The sequence below is a fragment of the Pinus tabuliformis genome, chromosome 2_2 (genome assembly GCF_031772625.1).
Source record: "Pinus tabuliformis cultivar Carrire ecotype Pingquan chromosome 2_2, CPIR1, whole genome shotgun sequence".
In the NCBI taxonomy this organism is placed as follows: domain Eukaryota; kingdom Viridiplantae; phylum Streptophyta; class Pinopsida; order Pinales; family Pinaceae; genus Pinus; species Pinus tabuliformis.
In genome coordinates this window covers 545,705,259-545,723,549 of record NC_142300.1, presented here as the reverse complement: position 1 = coordinate 545,723,549, position 18,291 = coordinate 545,705,259, and the positions used below count along the sequence as shown (strand labels likewise).

Sequence of the window (18,291 nt, the reverse complement as noted above, 5' to 3'; positions counted from 1 at the left end):
ATTGAGTTTGAGAGACATAATAAATTGGTTGAAAATTTCATCTTAAGACATCTTCAGTCAAGTGTTCAAGCTACTACCCTTGCTGATTTTGTTGAGAGTATCTCTGATCACATTGGATCTACTATCACGGCTCACGAAGAATCTTACCCTCCTTATGTTTCAGTTTCACCTATAATCACCTATCCTGAATCAGCAGTCGGTTCCCCTCCTTCGTCTTCCACACCTCCGACTCCCCCAACTCCACAAACTACACCTCCTCTTATAATAATCCCTGCTATCACAGCTCCTCCACTTCATACTCATCCTACTCCCCCTCCGAGAGCAATGGCTGCCCGGTTTGCCCCATTGGTTTTACCTGCAAATCTTCATGATATGCCAGCTGATTACCAAAGTAAAATTCCCATGTTTGATGGCACTCCACAAAGTATTACGGCTCAGCAACATATCGACAAGATGACCACATTTTTTGATCTATATGAGTTAGATGAAGAGGATGTTACCATGCGGTTATTCGTGCAAACATTTGCAGGAGAAGTTAGAAAATGGTTCAGAGGATTGACAGCTAACAGCATCACTACTTTGGAAGCACTTCAGAATCAGTTTTTAGATCGGTGGGAAATTAGAAAGGATCCGCTTCAAATTAATGCCGAATACAACAACCTCAAGCGTAATCCGGGTGAGTCTGTTCAAGATTACATAATCAGATTCAATACAGTTTATAATGCTATTCCCGATGATTTGAGGCCATCTAGAAAATCAGCACTTCTTAAGTTCCCGGATGGTTTTGATCCGGAGATGGCTTATTCATTGAGAGACAGAGATCCACCTACATTGGAAGAAATGCAGAAAATTGCTGTCAGCGTTGAGGCAAATTTAAATGATAAAAGAGCAAGGATGAAGGCAGAAAAGCGAGTCACAATTAAGGAGGAAGCATCCACTTCAAATCAGTTACATCGTGATGTTGAACAGATAAAGAGGGCACTTGAAAAGATGACTATTGACAAGCCGGAGCCTCAAATTCGTAATCCCAATTTTAGAGGTCAACAATAGCAGCAATATAGGATCAAGCAATGCGAAACAAAGGCATAAGACACAGCAGCTCAACAGCAAATGAAACCACCTTTTCAGCAGAATTTTGTTAGTCAAGAGTCTGAAGATGAGGGTGATAATGTTGGCGAGGAAAATCATTTCTTCACCCCTGATGATATGCCTACATATATCACGGAAGAAGATGAGTTGGTGAGTAATTCTGTCTTTCCCCAAGATGAGCATTATATTTTGTCAAATGATACAATACTTGAAGAAGAATCTGAAGAATATCAAAGAGGCTACTTAAATGCTTTATCAGCTCAGCAAGGACAGCAAAGGCAATTGAGAAGCCGGGCTATTCCTATAAATCCCGTGCAGAAGAAGAAAGACATTGCAGCAAAGAATGATTCGGTTTCTTCAAAGGGTAAAGATATAGTCGGTCCATCAACAACTCAAACATTACCAGCAGCAAAGATTGACCAGCCATCAAATGCACCGAAGGATAAAGCTGAGAAAAGAGATAATCCGGCAAAAGAAGGTGAGAAGTTTCCAGTTTTCAGTTTGGAGAATGAGATTGCAAAGTTGAAGATATCTATTCCTTTGACGGAGGTCATGAAGAATGCCACTTACCGAGGTCAAATTTCTAAGTTGCTGAATGTTGATCCAATGCTAGACATGGTGAATGTACAAGATGATCAGCCGGAGTTAATCTTTGGGCCAGCTTTGAATGGTGAGTCTCCCGAAAGTGATATTCCTCCATTTTATATCAGTTTGCGTTTGCATGAGTTTGTGCTGCATAATGCTATGTTTGACTCGGGAGCTTCACATAATTTGATGCCGAAAACAATCATGGAGAAGCTGGGGCTTGACATCACAAGAAAGTATCATGATCTGTATTCATTTGATTCCAGCCGGGTAAGATGTATTGGCTTGATCAAAGACTTAGTGGTGAGCCTAGATCAAATTCCAGCGAAGAATGTTTTGATGGATGTGGTGGTGGCGGATATTCCTCCGTGGTTTGGCATGTTGCTGTCGAGATCATGGGGAGCCAAACTCAAAGGTACAATTCAGCTTGATTTTTCATATGCTACAATTCCAGTTTTCGGTCAAATGAGGAAATTATATCGGGAACAAAAGATGAAATACATGATCACTAGTAAGGAAAAGCCCGTAAATCATCGTGTAAATTATGTACAAACAGATTTAGAATCTTTTGTTTTGTTTGTGGAAAATTTCAATGAGGTAGATAGTCAGTTAGTTCAAGTAGAAGATATACCAGATATTTCAGAAAATTTCAGGGAAGTTTTGAGAAAGGAAAGTGAAGAAAGGTCTGCTGTCATAAGCCCAATTGCAGAAATAAATGGGCAGCAAGCAGAACATGAATCAAAATCAGACTTTCAGCACCTAGAAGATGATGAGGAGGGTCTTTGGACCATGGATTTTGATGGTGCAGTGGGCAGCGATGGTGTTGGTATCGGTGTGTGGATTCGAAGCCCATTCTCAGCCCAAGATCAAGTTCCAAGCAAGGTACGGGTATGTTCTTATAAATTGGCATTTGATTGTTCAAATAATGAGGCGGAATATGAAGCTCTAATTGCTGGCCTGAAAATTCTTCGGAAGTTAAAAGCAAAGAAGATAGCGGTTTATGGCGACTCCGAGTTAGTTATCAAGCAAGTGAAAGGTGAATTTCAGGCCAAACATCCTCGCATGAGAGCATATAGGAATGCTGTTTTGGACATTTTGAAGAGGTTTTCTGAACATACTTTGACATGTGTGCCCCAGATTCAGAATGGTGTTGCGGATGCATTGGCTAAGGCAGCGAGTAATCTGAAAATACCCATGAATTCCAGCAATAAGTTTGAGATATATGTGAAGCATCGTCCTACAGTTCCAGATAACCAAAGGTGTTGGCAAGTGTTCCAAGATGACGAAGAAATCAAAGATTTTCTGCAAGTTAAGGGTAAGTTCGAAGACATTTCAATAGATACGGAAGCTGAAGGAGTGAATCAGATGGATGTGTTGCAGCTCAAGGACAATCACATTCCAAAAGGATTGATTCCTTTGGAAGAATTGTTTGATCAGGATGATGTGGCCCGCAAGCCAACTTTGAGGCCAACGGACGAAGGAGTTGAAGATGTGAACCTTGGGACAGCTGCGAATCCAAAGATGGTGAAGCTTTCAAAAGCATTGCCGCCTAAGGTAAAGCAAGAGTATATCAGATTATTGTCTCTGTATTCTAATGTTTTTGCATGGGATTATTCAGATTTGAAAACTTATGATACAAGCATTATTCAGCATACCATACCTATAAAGCCAAATCAAAAGCCTTTCCGGCAAAAGTTGAGAAGAATTAATCCTAAATTGCTGCCATTGATTGAGAAGGAAGTCAACAGGTTGTATAAGTCTGGAATCATAGTGCCAATCCGGTTTTCCGATTGGATCTCAAACTTGGTGCCCGTGAGGAAGAAAACCGGTGAGATTCGCTTGTGTATAGACTTTAGAAATCTGAACAAGGTGTCATTAAAGGACAATTATCCGCTGCCCAAGATGGACCACATATTGCAGCGGGTTGTGGGGGCATCTAGAATGTCGTTGCTTGATGGTTACTTCGGATATAATCAGATTTTGGTGCACGAAGATGACCGTGACAAGACAACGTTTACTACTCCATGGGGTACATTTCATTATGCCAAGATGCCGTTTGGATTGAAGAACGCGGGTGCCACATTTCAGCGGGCAATGGACATGGCCTTTGCAAATGAGAAGGATGTCTTTTTAGTTGTTTATCTTGATGATCTAACCGTGTTTTCTAAATCAGATGAAGAGCATTTGTTTCATTTGACTAAGGTGTTTGAAAAGTGCAGAAAATATGGCATCTCATCGAATCCGAAGAAGAGTCTTTTTGCTATGAGTGAAGGCAAGCTGCTGGGCCATATCATTTCTAAAGACGACATTCGTATAGATCCTACACGAGTAAAAGCAATTCAGCAAGTGGAGCAGCCTCGTAGCAAGAAAGAAATTCAGTCTTTCAATGGTAAATTGAATTTTCTGCGTCGTTTCATTCCCAATCTTGTTGAACATCTTAGAGAGATAACAAATATGCTAAAGAAGGACAGCGAGCTCAAATGGACCGAAGAGGCGGTGAAATCTTTTATTTTGATAAAGGTAATCTTATCTTCAGCCCCAACTTTGATTAGCCCGGATTATACACAGGATTTTATTTTGTTTTCATTCGCCTCTGAGCATACATTGGCAGCCGTGTTAATGCAAAAGAGAGATGGAGTTGAAAGGCCCATAGCTTTTTTCAGCCGCATCATAAGGGACAGAGCGCTGAATTATAATATCATTGAGAAGCAAGCATTGGCCCTGATCAAAGCATTGAAAGATTTCCAAGTTTACATATTGAATTCTCATGTTTTAGCATATGTTCCTAATGCAGCTGTGAAGGATGTTTTAGTGCAAACGGAACCGGAAGGAAGAAGGGGTAAGTGGATCGCTGCACTCTTAGAATATGATGTAGAAATTAAGCCTACCAAGTTGATTAAGGGTCAAGGTCTAGCTAAGTTGATGGCTGAAACAAACTTTCATGTCCTTGATATAAATCTGATCGCTGCCTTGTCCGATGAAGATGAAGAAAATTCAGTTCTACAGGTGTCCGATATCTTTGTGTCTTCTCCTTGGTATGCTGATATAGTTTATGTGCTTCAAAACTTATCTGCACCTCCTGGAATGCCTAGAAACAAAGCTAGAACATTGAAGCTAAAGGCTGCCAAATTTTGCATTATCAAATCTGCACTTTATTGGAAAGATCCCGGTGGCATCTTGCTGAACTGTTTGGTCGAAGAAGAAGCAAAAACAACAGTAGATGATTTCCATAAAGGTGACTGTGGGGGTCACTTATTTTGGAAGACCACGGCTAATAAGATCTTGAGAGCTGGTTTCTATTGGCCTTCTTTATTTTCTGATGTATATAAAACGGTAAAGAGTTGTCATGAATGTCAAATTTTTCAAGGAAAACAGAAATTACAGCCTTTGCCTCTCAAGCCGGTTGAGATCAGCGCACCATTTCAGCAGTGGGGTTTGGATTTTATTGGCGAAATACACCCGGCATCATCCGGGCAGCATCGATGGATCTTGACGGCCACAGATTACTTCACAAAATGGATTGAAGCCATTCCCACCCGGCAGGCCACAGATTTGGTAATTATTTCTTTTCTTGAAAATAATATCTTGTCACGTTTTGGCTGTCCACAAAAGTTGATTACTGACAATGCAGCTGCATTCAAATCAAAGAAGTTGGTTGATTTTTGCTATAAATATAACATCAGCTTGGGGCATTCAACCGCTTATCATCCGCAAGGTAATGGGCTGGCTGAATCTTCAAACAAATCTCTAGTGAACATCATAAAGAAATTGCTGGAAATAAACAAGAAGAGCTGGCACAAGAAGTTAATAAATGCACTATGGGCTGATCGGGTAAGTCAAAAGAAGTCAATTGGTATGTCACCTTTTGAAATTGTTTACGGAGTAGATGCAGTGTTTCCTACTTCACTAAGTGTTCCAGTAGCCAAGTTGTTTCAAGAAGCTAGTGGTGAGGACGATCCTATGCAACGATGGATCAGTCAAATGATTCATTTATAGCAGACACGAGAAGAGGTTCACCAGAATTCCCTTAAGTTGCAGGAGCACATAAAGAAAATCTATGACAAAAAGGCCAAAGCAGATGAATTTCCGATTGATGATGTTGTGTTACGGTGGGATGCCCGCAATGAAGATAAAGGGAAGCATGGAAAATTTGACAACTTATGGAAGGGTCCTTATAAAATTGCAGCATATCGTGGTCCAAATGCTTTTCTTCTCAAAGAAATGAACGGTGATGAATGTCTTGGTGGGTCGGTGAATGGCCGGCTGCTCAAAAGGTATCATGCTTGAGCATTTTCTGCTCTAATCACTCTCATTGTAAATACCATTTCATTTTCTTTCTGCAGCAAGTGTGAAGCTGATTTTCCATCTTCAGTTTGGGGCCCGCGGTGAAGGCTATAATTCTGAAAATGGTGATTAGTTGGTGTGAGTTTTACAAGTTGTTTCATGTCAGTTTATTCTCTGTATAGAGTAAGTGAGTTAGTGTCCAAGATAGTCTTGAATTTCAGTCAATTGTCCAAGTCAAATAAAGTTGTGTTCAAGTTGGTCACATGTGAATAAGTTGACTCCATTGCCCAATGACAAAAGCACTGGTCTGTTCTCCCAGAGGTCTGAGGTTCTTGGTACCTCCAAGGAGCTACCATCCCCATTGGAGCCAATGTTAGTGTCGGTCTTGAAAGCCCTCCATCAGTGATCAAAGCTCTTTGCATTTGCATTAGTAGGTGTCTCATCAGTGTCAAATTTTTGCATCCCGTTAGGCATGCCATAACCCTGATGGAGGAGCTGGTCTATTTATACCCCTCTTGGTTTTGCTGGATCAGGTCATATCAGTCATTAAATTCTTTCAAGCTTGTCTTGTTTTGTCTTGAGGTCAAAGGTCCTAGGTCTAGGGTTTTGGTCATTTATCTCAGCAAGGTCATGTCTTTGAAAGTCCTTGAGTGCCCAACAAGCCAGAGGGAGGATTGTAAACATGTTTCTTTGATACTTACATCATGTACAGTTCATTTTCAACCTTGGATTTAAAAACTCTGTTTCTAAAGCCAAGGTCATGTTAAATTTGTGTAAAAAGAATGAAATTCCAAAAAGTCTTCAAAAAGGCAGCAATAACCCTGGTCCCCTTGCCAAAGTCCCTCAAATGATCTACCTGCAAAAAGAATCAATTCAAAGCACTCAAAAAGTCAAATTCAGGATAAAGGAAACCAAAAAATCAGTGTTTTAAAAAGTGTCAAAAATAAACTTTATAAAGTGGGTTTATGGATGAAATCTTTTCAAATGGAGTCTATAAAGGTTCTACTTCCCTCCTTTTACTCTCATTGTGCATCCCAATGCTTGGAAGAGAAGTTTGAGAGAGTGATTGGAGAGAGGAGCGAAATTGCAGTGATTTCGGGCAACTGAGTGGTGCGCGACCCGTTGAAGGAGGTGCGCGACCTGTTGGGCAGTGCGCGACTCGTCCAGAACCCCTCAGCAGTGCAGAAATACTACGGGCGCGACCCGTTGGGAGGTGCGCGACCCGTTGGGAGGCCTGCGCGACCCGTTGAATCGTTTGCCTACAGACTTCAACAACATTCCTCAATCTCCCTTCAAATCATCCAAATTGTTCGAGCATAGATTTCAGCACTTTTGCAGGCAGAGACAGCAGTTTAGTTTGTCCACTTTGCTCCAAAACCATGTCAGAAACCAAAACTTATGAGCAAAGTGATGACCATTCATCATCTACAGAGGTTGAGGAACAGAGGAGGCCTCGTAGAGGGGGTAAGGAAGGACATCATAAGCGGGAGGAGCCTACTTCTTTGGCAGAATTACAGGCCTGTCCTTTGGTAGTGAATTGCTTCCAGTACATGTCTTGCTATCAGTTTTGTGAGAGGATCTCTCGGATTCAGCATCATAGAGAGTTGGCTCGCTTGTTTGTCTTACACCTCCATGATGGACATGTCACTCTGGCAAGGGTGAACTTCACATTGACTCCTGAGGTGATCTCACAGGCTACAGGGATACCAAATGTGGGTGAGGTGTGGCCTAAGCGCAGGTTGCTTGATTTTGTTCACTTTGAGCCCTATGTCCGGCCATCATTTGTGAGACTTTTGACAGGTGTTTTTCCATTCAGATTTCTCCGGAGCGAGTATGCTCCTATCATGAGGCTTATTATGCATTATTTTACCTGTGAGGGCAGATTTTCACAGGTGTATTCATATCACATTCGCCTTTTGATGCATTTCACCCGAGTGAGGATGATGAACATCCCGGTCTTCTTGTTTCATAACATTCAGAGGATGGTGCCCATGTTGCAGAGGAAGACCCCGGCCCAGCAGTACAAGAGCCTTTGCCATTATGGTTTGATTCAGCTAGTAGTATTGCATCAGTTGACACAGCAGGGCATCTCATGGGAGGAGTTCATCTCCCGTGAGTTTTTCACAGTGCCACCTCAGCCACATCAGGAGGTCATTCATGAGGAGGGAGGACCATCTCAGCAGCCTGATGCTCCCGTCACCCGACATGTCAGCTCCACTCCTTTGGTCACTTATCAGAAAGGCCCAAGGGCCTTATTTGCAGCAGCTAGGCGAGTATTATCTCCACAGCAGGTGGAAGGGGTCTCGCCTTCATCTTCAGCTCAGCGAGTGTTATCTCCACATCAGGTGGAAGGGGCCTCGCTTTCTTCACCAGCACAGGTACTGCAGAGGGGCAAAGAGCCCATGATTCATGAGGATCCGGTGATTGATCTCGAGGCCAGTTCTCCTAGCCAAGAGGCGAAGGAGATCATTCAGCATCTTAGGGCTGAAAATGATGTTTTACAGAGGAGACTTGAGGGTGCCCAATGGACCATCACCTACCTGGAGCAACGGAACACACAGCTAGAGGAGGAGAAGGCACTTGATGAGCTATGGAGGATTCGTAGCGAACGAGTCTTGAACCGTAGGAGGCCCGGTGATCCATTGCCTGCTGACCGAGAGTCACTGCTTATTCAGGAGAATGCCCACTTGGAGAGGCTATTGGCTAAGGCCAACCAAGAGAAAAAGTTGTTGAGAAACATGAAGAATCACTATTGGGCAAGAATGCATGTATGCAAAGCCAAGATGAAAATGTTCCAAAGGAGGTTGTCCGAGGCTCTTAGGCGGAGGAAGAAGACCAATCCACTCCGTATCTTGGCTAAGGCATCCCTCAAAGATCATGGCACTCACTAGCATCGGCTACAGCGCAAATCCCAAAATTTTTTGAGAATTTTGGGTAATTTTGGTATTTTTGGGAAATTTACAGGTTTTGGCTTCTCAACGGGTCTCACCCCCGGTGAGACCCTTTGTCATCGTAGCTCCGTTTTGCAAAAACTCAACATTTCTAGATTTGTCATGCAAAGTTACACATGCCTATGGATGGACTTGAGTTTTTATGGGGATTTGGGCCTCCAGAAGGTCAAAATACAGGCAAAATTTGACTTTCTGCCCCTTTTTTGAGTTGCAGAAGCAGTCTTGGGAGAATTGACTTTTGACTGGGCAAATGACCTCCAAATCCAAAAATTCCAGTTGGGTTGGAAAGTAGACTCAGAGACCTTTCCAACGAGCTATCCTGCACCTAATTCTAACACCGGGAAGGCCTCCAAACAGAGCTCCAAAGTGCGCGACCCGTTGAGGAAACTTTGCCAGATTTGACCAGTTCAGCCCAGAAAATGCAGTTTGGCTCCAGTTTGACTTTTTGAGGTGGATGGTGGTCCTCTTAGATGTAATTGTGACACTTTTTGGATATTTTTACTCTTGTTTAACTCTTCTAGAAGATTCTTGCATGTAAAGGGTAAAAATTGAATGTATGAACTGGTTTCCAAGTTTATAGAGGCAAGTTGTTTTGACTTCCTATTTTCTAGTGCTTAGTTTAGAAGTGGTTCAAACAGCTCCTAGGATAGTGAGCTCGACCCATGGAGGCAGGGAAAGAGGTTAGATCATCTATATTATGTACTTTCTTGCTCATTTTCATGGTTGGACTCTTGAGGGAGAAGCTATCATTGTATATTTTCACTGTATCTCTGCAATTTTTGGCTAAGGAAGACCAGGGTTTTGCAGTCATCTTTGGGATTCTTGTGGACTCATGTGTTGATGGTGTGTTTCTCCATGTTATTGTAAGCTTTGTTATGTGATTCATTTCCTTTCTATACTTCTGCATATTAAACAAATGAAGTGTTAAAGTAAGAATTCATGCTTGCCATGCTCTGCTTTTAAGTTTGTTTAATTTTGATGTTTTCTACTGTCTAAAGAGAATTCAAATTCATTGTTTGCTCTCTTTAGCCTTCTTATCTTTCATTCCTAACCATCCACTTCAGTCAAAGACATCAGCACTGTCTCCTACCTCGCCCCAAGGAACCCCCTGCAGAAACTGTGTCCAATCCCCGCACCCTAAATTGCAGCTCCTTAATTTGCCACAAAAAAACCCAAAAACCCCAAATCAACCTTTCTAATCAGATTACTAGCCTAATATCAGTGTTACCTTGTTGGTCATCTCATCTATTGAAGATTTTACCGAGATAGACCAGAGAGAGCCTTCTCCTGCCCCGTAGGGCTAGCTACGAAGCTAAATGGTTTGATGTAGCCTTGAGGTTTACCTTTCTCAGCCTGAGGTGAAATTTCAAGCGCTAACACACTTAACCATGGGTCCAATGGAATTTAGCACACCGTCTCCCATTTTTCCACATATTTGGGTCGAGCCTGAACATGTTTCCCTGGGAGGTTGATGCAACTAAAAGAAGAGGAAAGGCATATCATGGCCACAAGAAAGAAACAAAAGAAAGAAAACTATAAAACACAAAATATGGTTGGGACATTAATATTAGCACATGGGAAAAAGCCAAGCATGAGCTTTACCCCTTATCATCATGGCCATCGCTCAATTTCTGGGGCCAATGTCTCCCTACCACATCAAGGAGAGGAACCTTTGCATGACCTAACCTTAGTGGATGATGAAATTCCCCACCACTAAGGGGGTAACCACTGTTACACATCATTTAAAGCATGTTCTCATTTCCTAGAGCTTCGAGCAGTACCACGAAGAAAAATCAAGAAAAAGCAAAAGGAAATAAGAGGGGTGGAAAAACAAAGGTTAAGGTAACTCATGCATCCATGATTTCCCCCTCTTCGCATTTGTATGCCCAGAATGTGGAATTCCTTATCATTGCTACCCGTTTCACCATGGCACTTGGCCCTGAGACTCTCTTTCCCTTTCCTTCCATCATTATTCACATGACACCTATTGGTTGAAGGGAACACCGAGGACATGTCACTTCCCTTTACAAGTTGGAAATGCCTAATATGATCATTTGTTAGTCACTTCTACCTTGGAAGTTAACACCATTACGTGACTAAGCCCCAATTTTGGAAGATGAACCTTGTATGAAATGTTATATTTCCCATTACTTGCAAGCTTGGTTCACTTAGATGGAAAATTGATTAAATGTACATGATGGAATAGGTTGCAGCACTTGATATTGTGTGTGATTAGCAGGTGCTTTCATTATGGGTTGGGCAACTTAATTGGGGCCCAAGTGCACCCGAGGATCATATTAATACCCATAGGTGTTGCATTGAGAGCCATGTGTCCCCAGATATTCATAGATCATCATTTGTATTCATGGGCATCTTCAACACCCCAAAGCTTCTACATGTTTCCCTATATTATTCATGGGATAGTGCACTTGGACCAGCATGCCCCATTCAACTTAGCAGCAATCACATGGTTTGGCAGTGGATCTAGTCCCTAAATGAGGTTTGTCTCACCTTTGGAGACAGGGGAGGGCTTGCACCATCTTCAGTGCCCTCAACGTTGGAGTAGAGATAGATATTTTTCAACAAGGAGACCCATGAGACCCTATTTGTGTCACAAACCATATTTGGGGGTCCACAAGATGGTTTGCACCGAGACAGAGGGGCCAACCCCTCTATCATGATTTTAGAGACCCTTTACATCACACATGGCACCATTTGGCCTCAATGCCTTCCCTGTGGAGGCCTGCGCATGCATGAAGTCAACATTTCAACCCTTAGGCTTTAGGAGATTTATCATTTGTTTACATTGGTTACTAGGCCAGCGTATGACGTAGAGGTGTTTCTAGCCCATCACTTCATGATTTTAGGGGCTTGTATGCATAATAACACATGTTAGGACTCATATATATTAGAGAGATGTCATTTCATAACTCATCATCGCTCACTTGGGATTTCAGATTCCTTAGAAAGAATCACACTTGTTCTCTTCTTGGATTATTACATGATTGGATGCATTTTAATATTTGGAGTTGATTTTTCGACATCTTTTGGAGCTATTCTTGGCATATTTAATGGAATTTCTTACTAAATTGTCTTGTAAGTGCTTTATTGTTGAAGATCTTTCTTTTATGTCTAATGTATGGAATAAGTAGTCCTCATCCACACTAAATTGTACTCTAAATGTTAATAAGTATCTATTGAATGCTAGTTAGAAGAAAATTGCGCACATTATTCATACATGACATTATAAGATTTATCCTAGTTGTGAAACTCTTTGTAGCTCTTCCCATTGTTATGAATATAATTTATATAAAAATAAATATAAACAAAGATAAATAATCATAATGATTGATTAAATACTCATTAGTTAAATGAGAAGACATGTCTAAAAAGACATGCCCATTCATGAAAGGGCACTTGCCTAGGTATATAAGAGGGCCCTCATTGTAACATTCATCACCCTTGTACATTCATCTTATTAATAAAAATATTACCTACAATATATTGTGTATTTTACATTTAAAGCACAAACAACTATACGTTTTGTCGTTTCAATGTTATCAAAGCCATTCGACTCATTGGATGTTATTCGCTGCACATTCTGCCATTAAAGCTTAGGTCCTGAAAATCATGGAATTAATTGAATATCATAAATATAAAATGTTAAATGAAATAGGAAAAGCATTACAACAAATACAACAAATAAAAAATCATTTGTAGAATCATTAAAGGCTTTCAAAAAACCAGATCCAACACTTACAATGGAAGTTGACATTGAAATTAAGGAAACTAACATTAAAGAATGTTTTAACCAAGAAAATGATGTTGAACGTGTTGAATTAGGATCTCGTCAGGGTGACTTGAATAAATCTTATAATCAAAGTGAATATATGACAATCGAAGATGAAGAAGCTAAAAATGAGATTGCTAGCGGAAAAACTATTGAAGAACATGATCAAGTTGACATTGAAGGTCGAGAAACCGTTAATTCTCATTTGGTTAAGTCAATATCCAATACAATTGATATGGAGCAAGCAAAAGAGGAAAATACAGTGTATAGCTTTTCTAGCGGTAGTTATCTTGAGGCATGCCAATTTAAACATTGTTGATGGTGTAAAGGACCTTATAGATCACTCTTATCAGAATGAAACAAGACAACCCATCAATGAGCAGAAATGGATGAAGAAAATTCAACAAGAATGGAACAATCTTGAAAAACACTTACCAGATACAATTTTTGTTAGAATCTATGAAGATAGGATGGATTTGTTGAGAGATGTGATTGTTGGAGCAGTTGGGACTCCATATCAAGATGGACTTTTCTTCTTTCATATTCATTTTCCATCTGAATATCTTGATGTACCACCTTTAGCTTACTACCATTATGGTGGGCTACGGTTGAATCCAAACCCATATGAGAATGGAAATGTGTCTGAGTCTTTTAAACACATGGACAACTAAGTCACCTGACACAGGGATTCGGGATTCGTAGGATAGGGGATTCGGGAGTCGGATTCAGACACGTTGACCCCCAGAACAGGACACGTAGGATCGTTATATATATATATATATATATATATATATATATATATATATATTAAAAATTAGATATTTCTTACACAAATTCTCATTAATGATACAAATTCATTGATTTCAAACATAGATATTCATCTAGATGTTAGTTTTATTGTTTACGAAATAAGTTAGTAACATTATAGCATGCATAGCACATACAAAATTCAAATACATGTCACATAAATCATGATTCATAAATGAAAGACAACTTACAAGATAGTAAGATAAAGACACTGACAACTATAGTTTTCTTATTAAGTCATCAAATCAAAATGTGTTACATAGGTAGTGCAATGCCAATAGCAAATAGAAATAGAAAATATAAAACAACTATAGATTCATTACCAATCAACTATTATATGTGCACAAACAATCAATGGGTTTCTTTTCTCGTATTGATAGTAACTTAAGACTAGAAATAGAACTGTCTGATGGCCTGAATTGTTAAGAATATTTCAAGTGCCTGCCGAGTATGATGCAGGCTCCTGCATTGCTACACACCATGCAATCGTCACCCTCTGGATAAAAATCACAACAACAATCTACCATTCATTTTCACTGTAACAGTTGATATAACACTCTAGATGGTCTGAGTTGAATTGTTTTATGTCAAGTAGAAAGTTTCAGTGTCCCAGAAAATAGGTCCTGTATGTAACTCAAAAACCAAGAACACTTACGTGATAATCCCTTATTTCTTGTCCTTGTTATCAACACAGAAATCAATTCTACATGCGACAGAATAGAAACAATAGAGTTTTTGAAAATATCCACTTGAATCATTGATTTGATTCCAAATAGTTGGAGACACAACTAGATGTATAGTTATAAAATGGCAATTTATGAACACAAAATCAGAAAATTTAAGCAACGAAACACATAACGGATGTGACAGGAATAATAATCTCATGAAGAGTTAAAGGTAAAAACCATACCACTCAAAGCATCATTGTCAAGAATCATATCAAGAGCATAGTCGTAGTACAACACTTGTCCACTAAGACCACATAAATTAAATTCATCATGTATATAATCTTCATCAATTTCACAGAAGAACTCATTTCCTTTTAATCCACAAAACCAGGAAATCCAAGATGTGTCATCTCCCTCAGAACCACTAAGATTTGTCATGCCCGCAGGTTTCATTTTTGGGGATTCGAATCCACAAATCCGGACACGTTGTGTCCTAACGGGACACATAAGGGATTCGTAAGTGTCCTATTAGGCACGACGTGTCCCCTTCTGGGATTCGAATCCCCAACGAATCGTGTCTGATTCGCAGGATTTAGACACGTGGCCCCTTTTCAGCAAATCAAATTTCTTAGATGGACAGGCAAATGAAGTGAAGTGTGGAATTTGTCATCATCAAAGCACAAAACCAAATACAAACACAAATGTCACCATCATCAAACCCAAATCCAAATACAAAATCAAGACGAAAAGAGAAAAATACCCCAACCTCCTCGAAAACATGAGCACAGAGTGCCTAGGCACTTCTTTTGCCCAATCAACAACACATTTTTATGAAAGAACTTGTCATCGTTCCCTCAACGCAGGAAACATGCGATCTTGAGGCCCTCCACATTTGCGGGATGAACACCCACACCTTTCCCCTTGAAGACCTGGACGAGCTATTCTCCATCTCAGATGGTAGATGTTTGCATGGCTTCAAAAATACAAATGCAGACCTACGTTGGTCGTTGCCACCACTTCGCCCTTCACGTCTGACATCCGCCCATAACCCCACACTGTGCCCCAATCTCGTTGATTGTTCCCTATCCGCTCTGCCTGCTCCCCATTTCATCCAATCACCATCCAGTGACTGTTCTTCTGACTTCCTATCAATCCCAACAAGTGACACTCCATGCTCAAGTCCACCATCCGTCGTTTTTATTGACTCCACCGTTCGTCATTTTTTGTTGGCCCCCGAACCATCGCAACACTCACACTTTTTCTCCCGTATCTTTTTATTATGCAAACGGTTACATTGTTATATGTAGTTATAACTATATAATTGTATTATATAATTATAAAGCTTTATAATTGTCAAATTATATAGCTTATAACTACATTATGTAGTTATAATGAGAAGGTTTATAATTATTAAATCATATAGTTTTATGATTATTTAATTAAAAAAAGTATATTTAAAAATATATAATAATAATAATAATAATAATCGAGAGGAATTTGGATAAAGCCCAATAGTACCACTTATACATGCCAAAATGACGTGGACAAAGTGAACCAAAACAAATATATATATATATATATATATATATATATATATCAGCAGTTTAAGCTTTGAGGACAAAGCTTTTTGAAGAGGGGAAATGTTATGAATATAATTTATATAAAAATAAATATAACCAATGTAAATAATCATAATGATAAATTAAATATTCATTAGTTAAATGAGAAGACATGTCTAAAAGACATGGCCATTCATGAAAGGGCACCCGCCTAGGTATATAAGTGGGTCCTTATTGTAACATTCATCTTATTAATAAAAATATTACTTATAATACATTGTGTATTTTACATTTAAAGCACAAACAACTCTAAGTTTTTTTGCCACACCCATAAACTCCATTATTCCTTGAGTGGGTAAATGTTTGAAATTTGTGCTTGGGCATCAAATTTCAACCTCCTTAAGAGCAAGATTGTCCTATCTTTGACATCCTTGACTCCATATACCCAAGGGACAAGGAACTAGTCAAAGTCTTTGGTAATCAATCACATCTTTTAACCATATTTTCTTCTCTTGAAATCTCGGCACTTTCAAGGATAGGGGAGAAGCTAGAGCTTGGAGAAAAATTCTAGGGAGGAGAGTTCTTGGAGGTTTGAGAGCCTAAACATCAAGTTGACTTGATTTTCCACAAAATCTCTCAATTTGGTGGGTATCCACTCAAATTTTGTCCAAAAATGCTCTTTTCATAGGTATTGTCCTACGAGAGAAATCCTAGTCTTTATTCTTTCACTTTAAGGACTTTCTTGAGGGTTTCGTGAGCCTTGGAATCGCTGATTTTCATCGTAAAAACCCTTTCCTTCTGGTCTTGACCTTGAGAACTCCTATTATTGTCAAATACATCAAACCCTAGGTCTTGTACCTTCATTTTCTAGGTCTTTTCATTGAGAGCAAATTGCTTCCTTAGAGAAGCCTTTGAACTTACATTGTGTCTCTCTCTTGAATGAACCCTAGTGAGCTCATCTCATACCTCATCTATAGACTATCTATCGTACTATTGATCTCTATCTTTCAAACCGAGACTCCTTTCATCGGTGAAAGTCCATAAAGAGCAGGGGAATTTGGCGAAGGTGACATTAGGCCTCTACCCCATTGTTGTCCCATTGTCTAGTTCATACCTTGTAGGGTTTCCCTCTGCAAGGCCTGCTAGATTTTGCGGCAACAACGATTAATCACTATTGTCACTTATAACTGTGACTTTGGAAGAAAGGCAATTTAAATTGTAAGATGCCGGAAAAGATTATGACATGCTTATAGCTAGATATTTATAACCCCAAACAACTTTAAAATAAGTTACCTTGGTCAAAAATGCACAAAATATTCATGAATCGCCCAAAGCACATACACAGATCGCAATAATACAATAAAAGCTGATTATGTCTTTATACTTTCAAGGAATGTAATTGAGCACAATTTAATATCAATTTTTTCACTATGAATATTATTTTTATACATATCAAATTTGCACACTTTATGGGCAACAACACACACGACACTGTAATTTTTGCAAGTTTATCTTCTGATGGTAGCAACCAATATCCCATCATACTGAGAATACCTTCTGTGCTGCCAAATGCCCATTCTACCAACAGCCAATAGCATTCAAAGAATTGCACATCTTAAGTGATCCAGGAAGCAATCTAGTAAATTTCAAATTATAGTGGCAAGCAAAGTCCTCAATCATCTCATATGATTTACTCACAAGAATGTATGTTTACGTACTTTCTGCTACTAAATAGTATGATGGATTGTTGGTATGTTGCATGGTATAGCCTGATGCACACTTCAAATAGCTATGTGAAAATATTGGCTACTTTTTTATGGATATTACAAAAGAACATTTCATCTTGTTCTTCGCTACCTAATTTTAATTAATGTATTCAGCCAAAGAGGTCCATTTCAGTTTAGTATCTACAAAGTTAAGGAACTTCCAGTGATCCTGACAGCCATATTTGACTGGCAGAGAGCCTCGACATAATTTATGATTCAATTGAAAATTACAAAATGCTATAACCAATGGAAGACATTCATCTCCCCTCCGCCTATCCTTGTTATTTATTCCCCACTGCTTCACTAGAGAATGAGGATGAGGATATTCCTCCTTCAAAGGTGGTGTACTGTGTATACCTTGAGTATCTATAACTTTCTTTTACTTGTATAGAAGAAAGATCATGCTACATATTGCATTAAGAAATGTCAAATTATTTGTGCCAAAGCTTTTTCTTTTTATCCAGTGAACTGCATAGGAATGGTCGTGTTATTTGTGTCAACTGCACAAACCATCCAAATTTTCTTGGGAGTTGGAACTATCTACTCTGGGTGCAGTAGCAACTTTGAAAATGAGACATCATAATCAGTACACAGTGTGTATGCCTTTCATACAGTGAATTGATTAACCTGAACCAGATTCCTTGATGGGTTTTGAAGAAAATTTGTAACCAAACGAGGAAGGACTGGCTTTGGTCCACAAAGATCACCTGACTGCTCTTTTTGCATTTTTCTGAATGGACCATCTGGACTAACGTACAACTTCCATTCTTCATTCTTGTTGAGAAAACCCTA

General features: G+C 39.5%; 1 protein-coding gene across 2 annotated transcripts in view; it reads right to left on the bottom strand.

Annotated features, from left to right (window-relative positions):
- Window positions 1–12,479: 12,479 nt before the first annotated feature.
- Window positions 12,480–18,291, bottom strand: part of LOC149193779 (uncharacterized) — a 249,834-nt gene continuing 244,022 nt past the window's right edge. The window contains exon 7 of one of the 2 annotated variants that reach the window (XM_089404946.1): window positions 12,480–12,530. In XM_089404946.1, the coding sequence (XP_089261072.1) occupies window positions 12,495–12,530 (36 nt within the window). In that variant the 3' untranslated portion in view covers window positions 12,480–12,494. Of the gene's footprint in view, window positions 12,531–17,353; window positions 18,289–18,291 lie in introns of those variants that run through there. The other variant, XM_089404945.1, reaches the window with a different exon arrangement.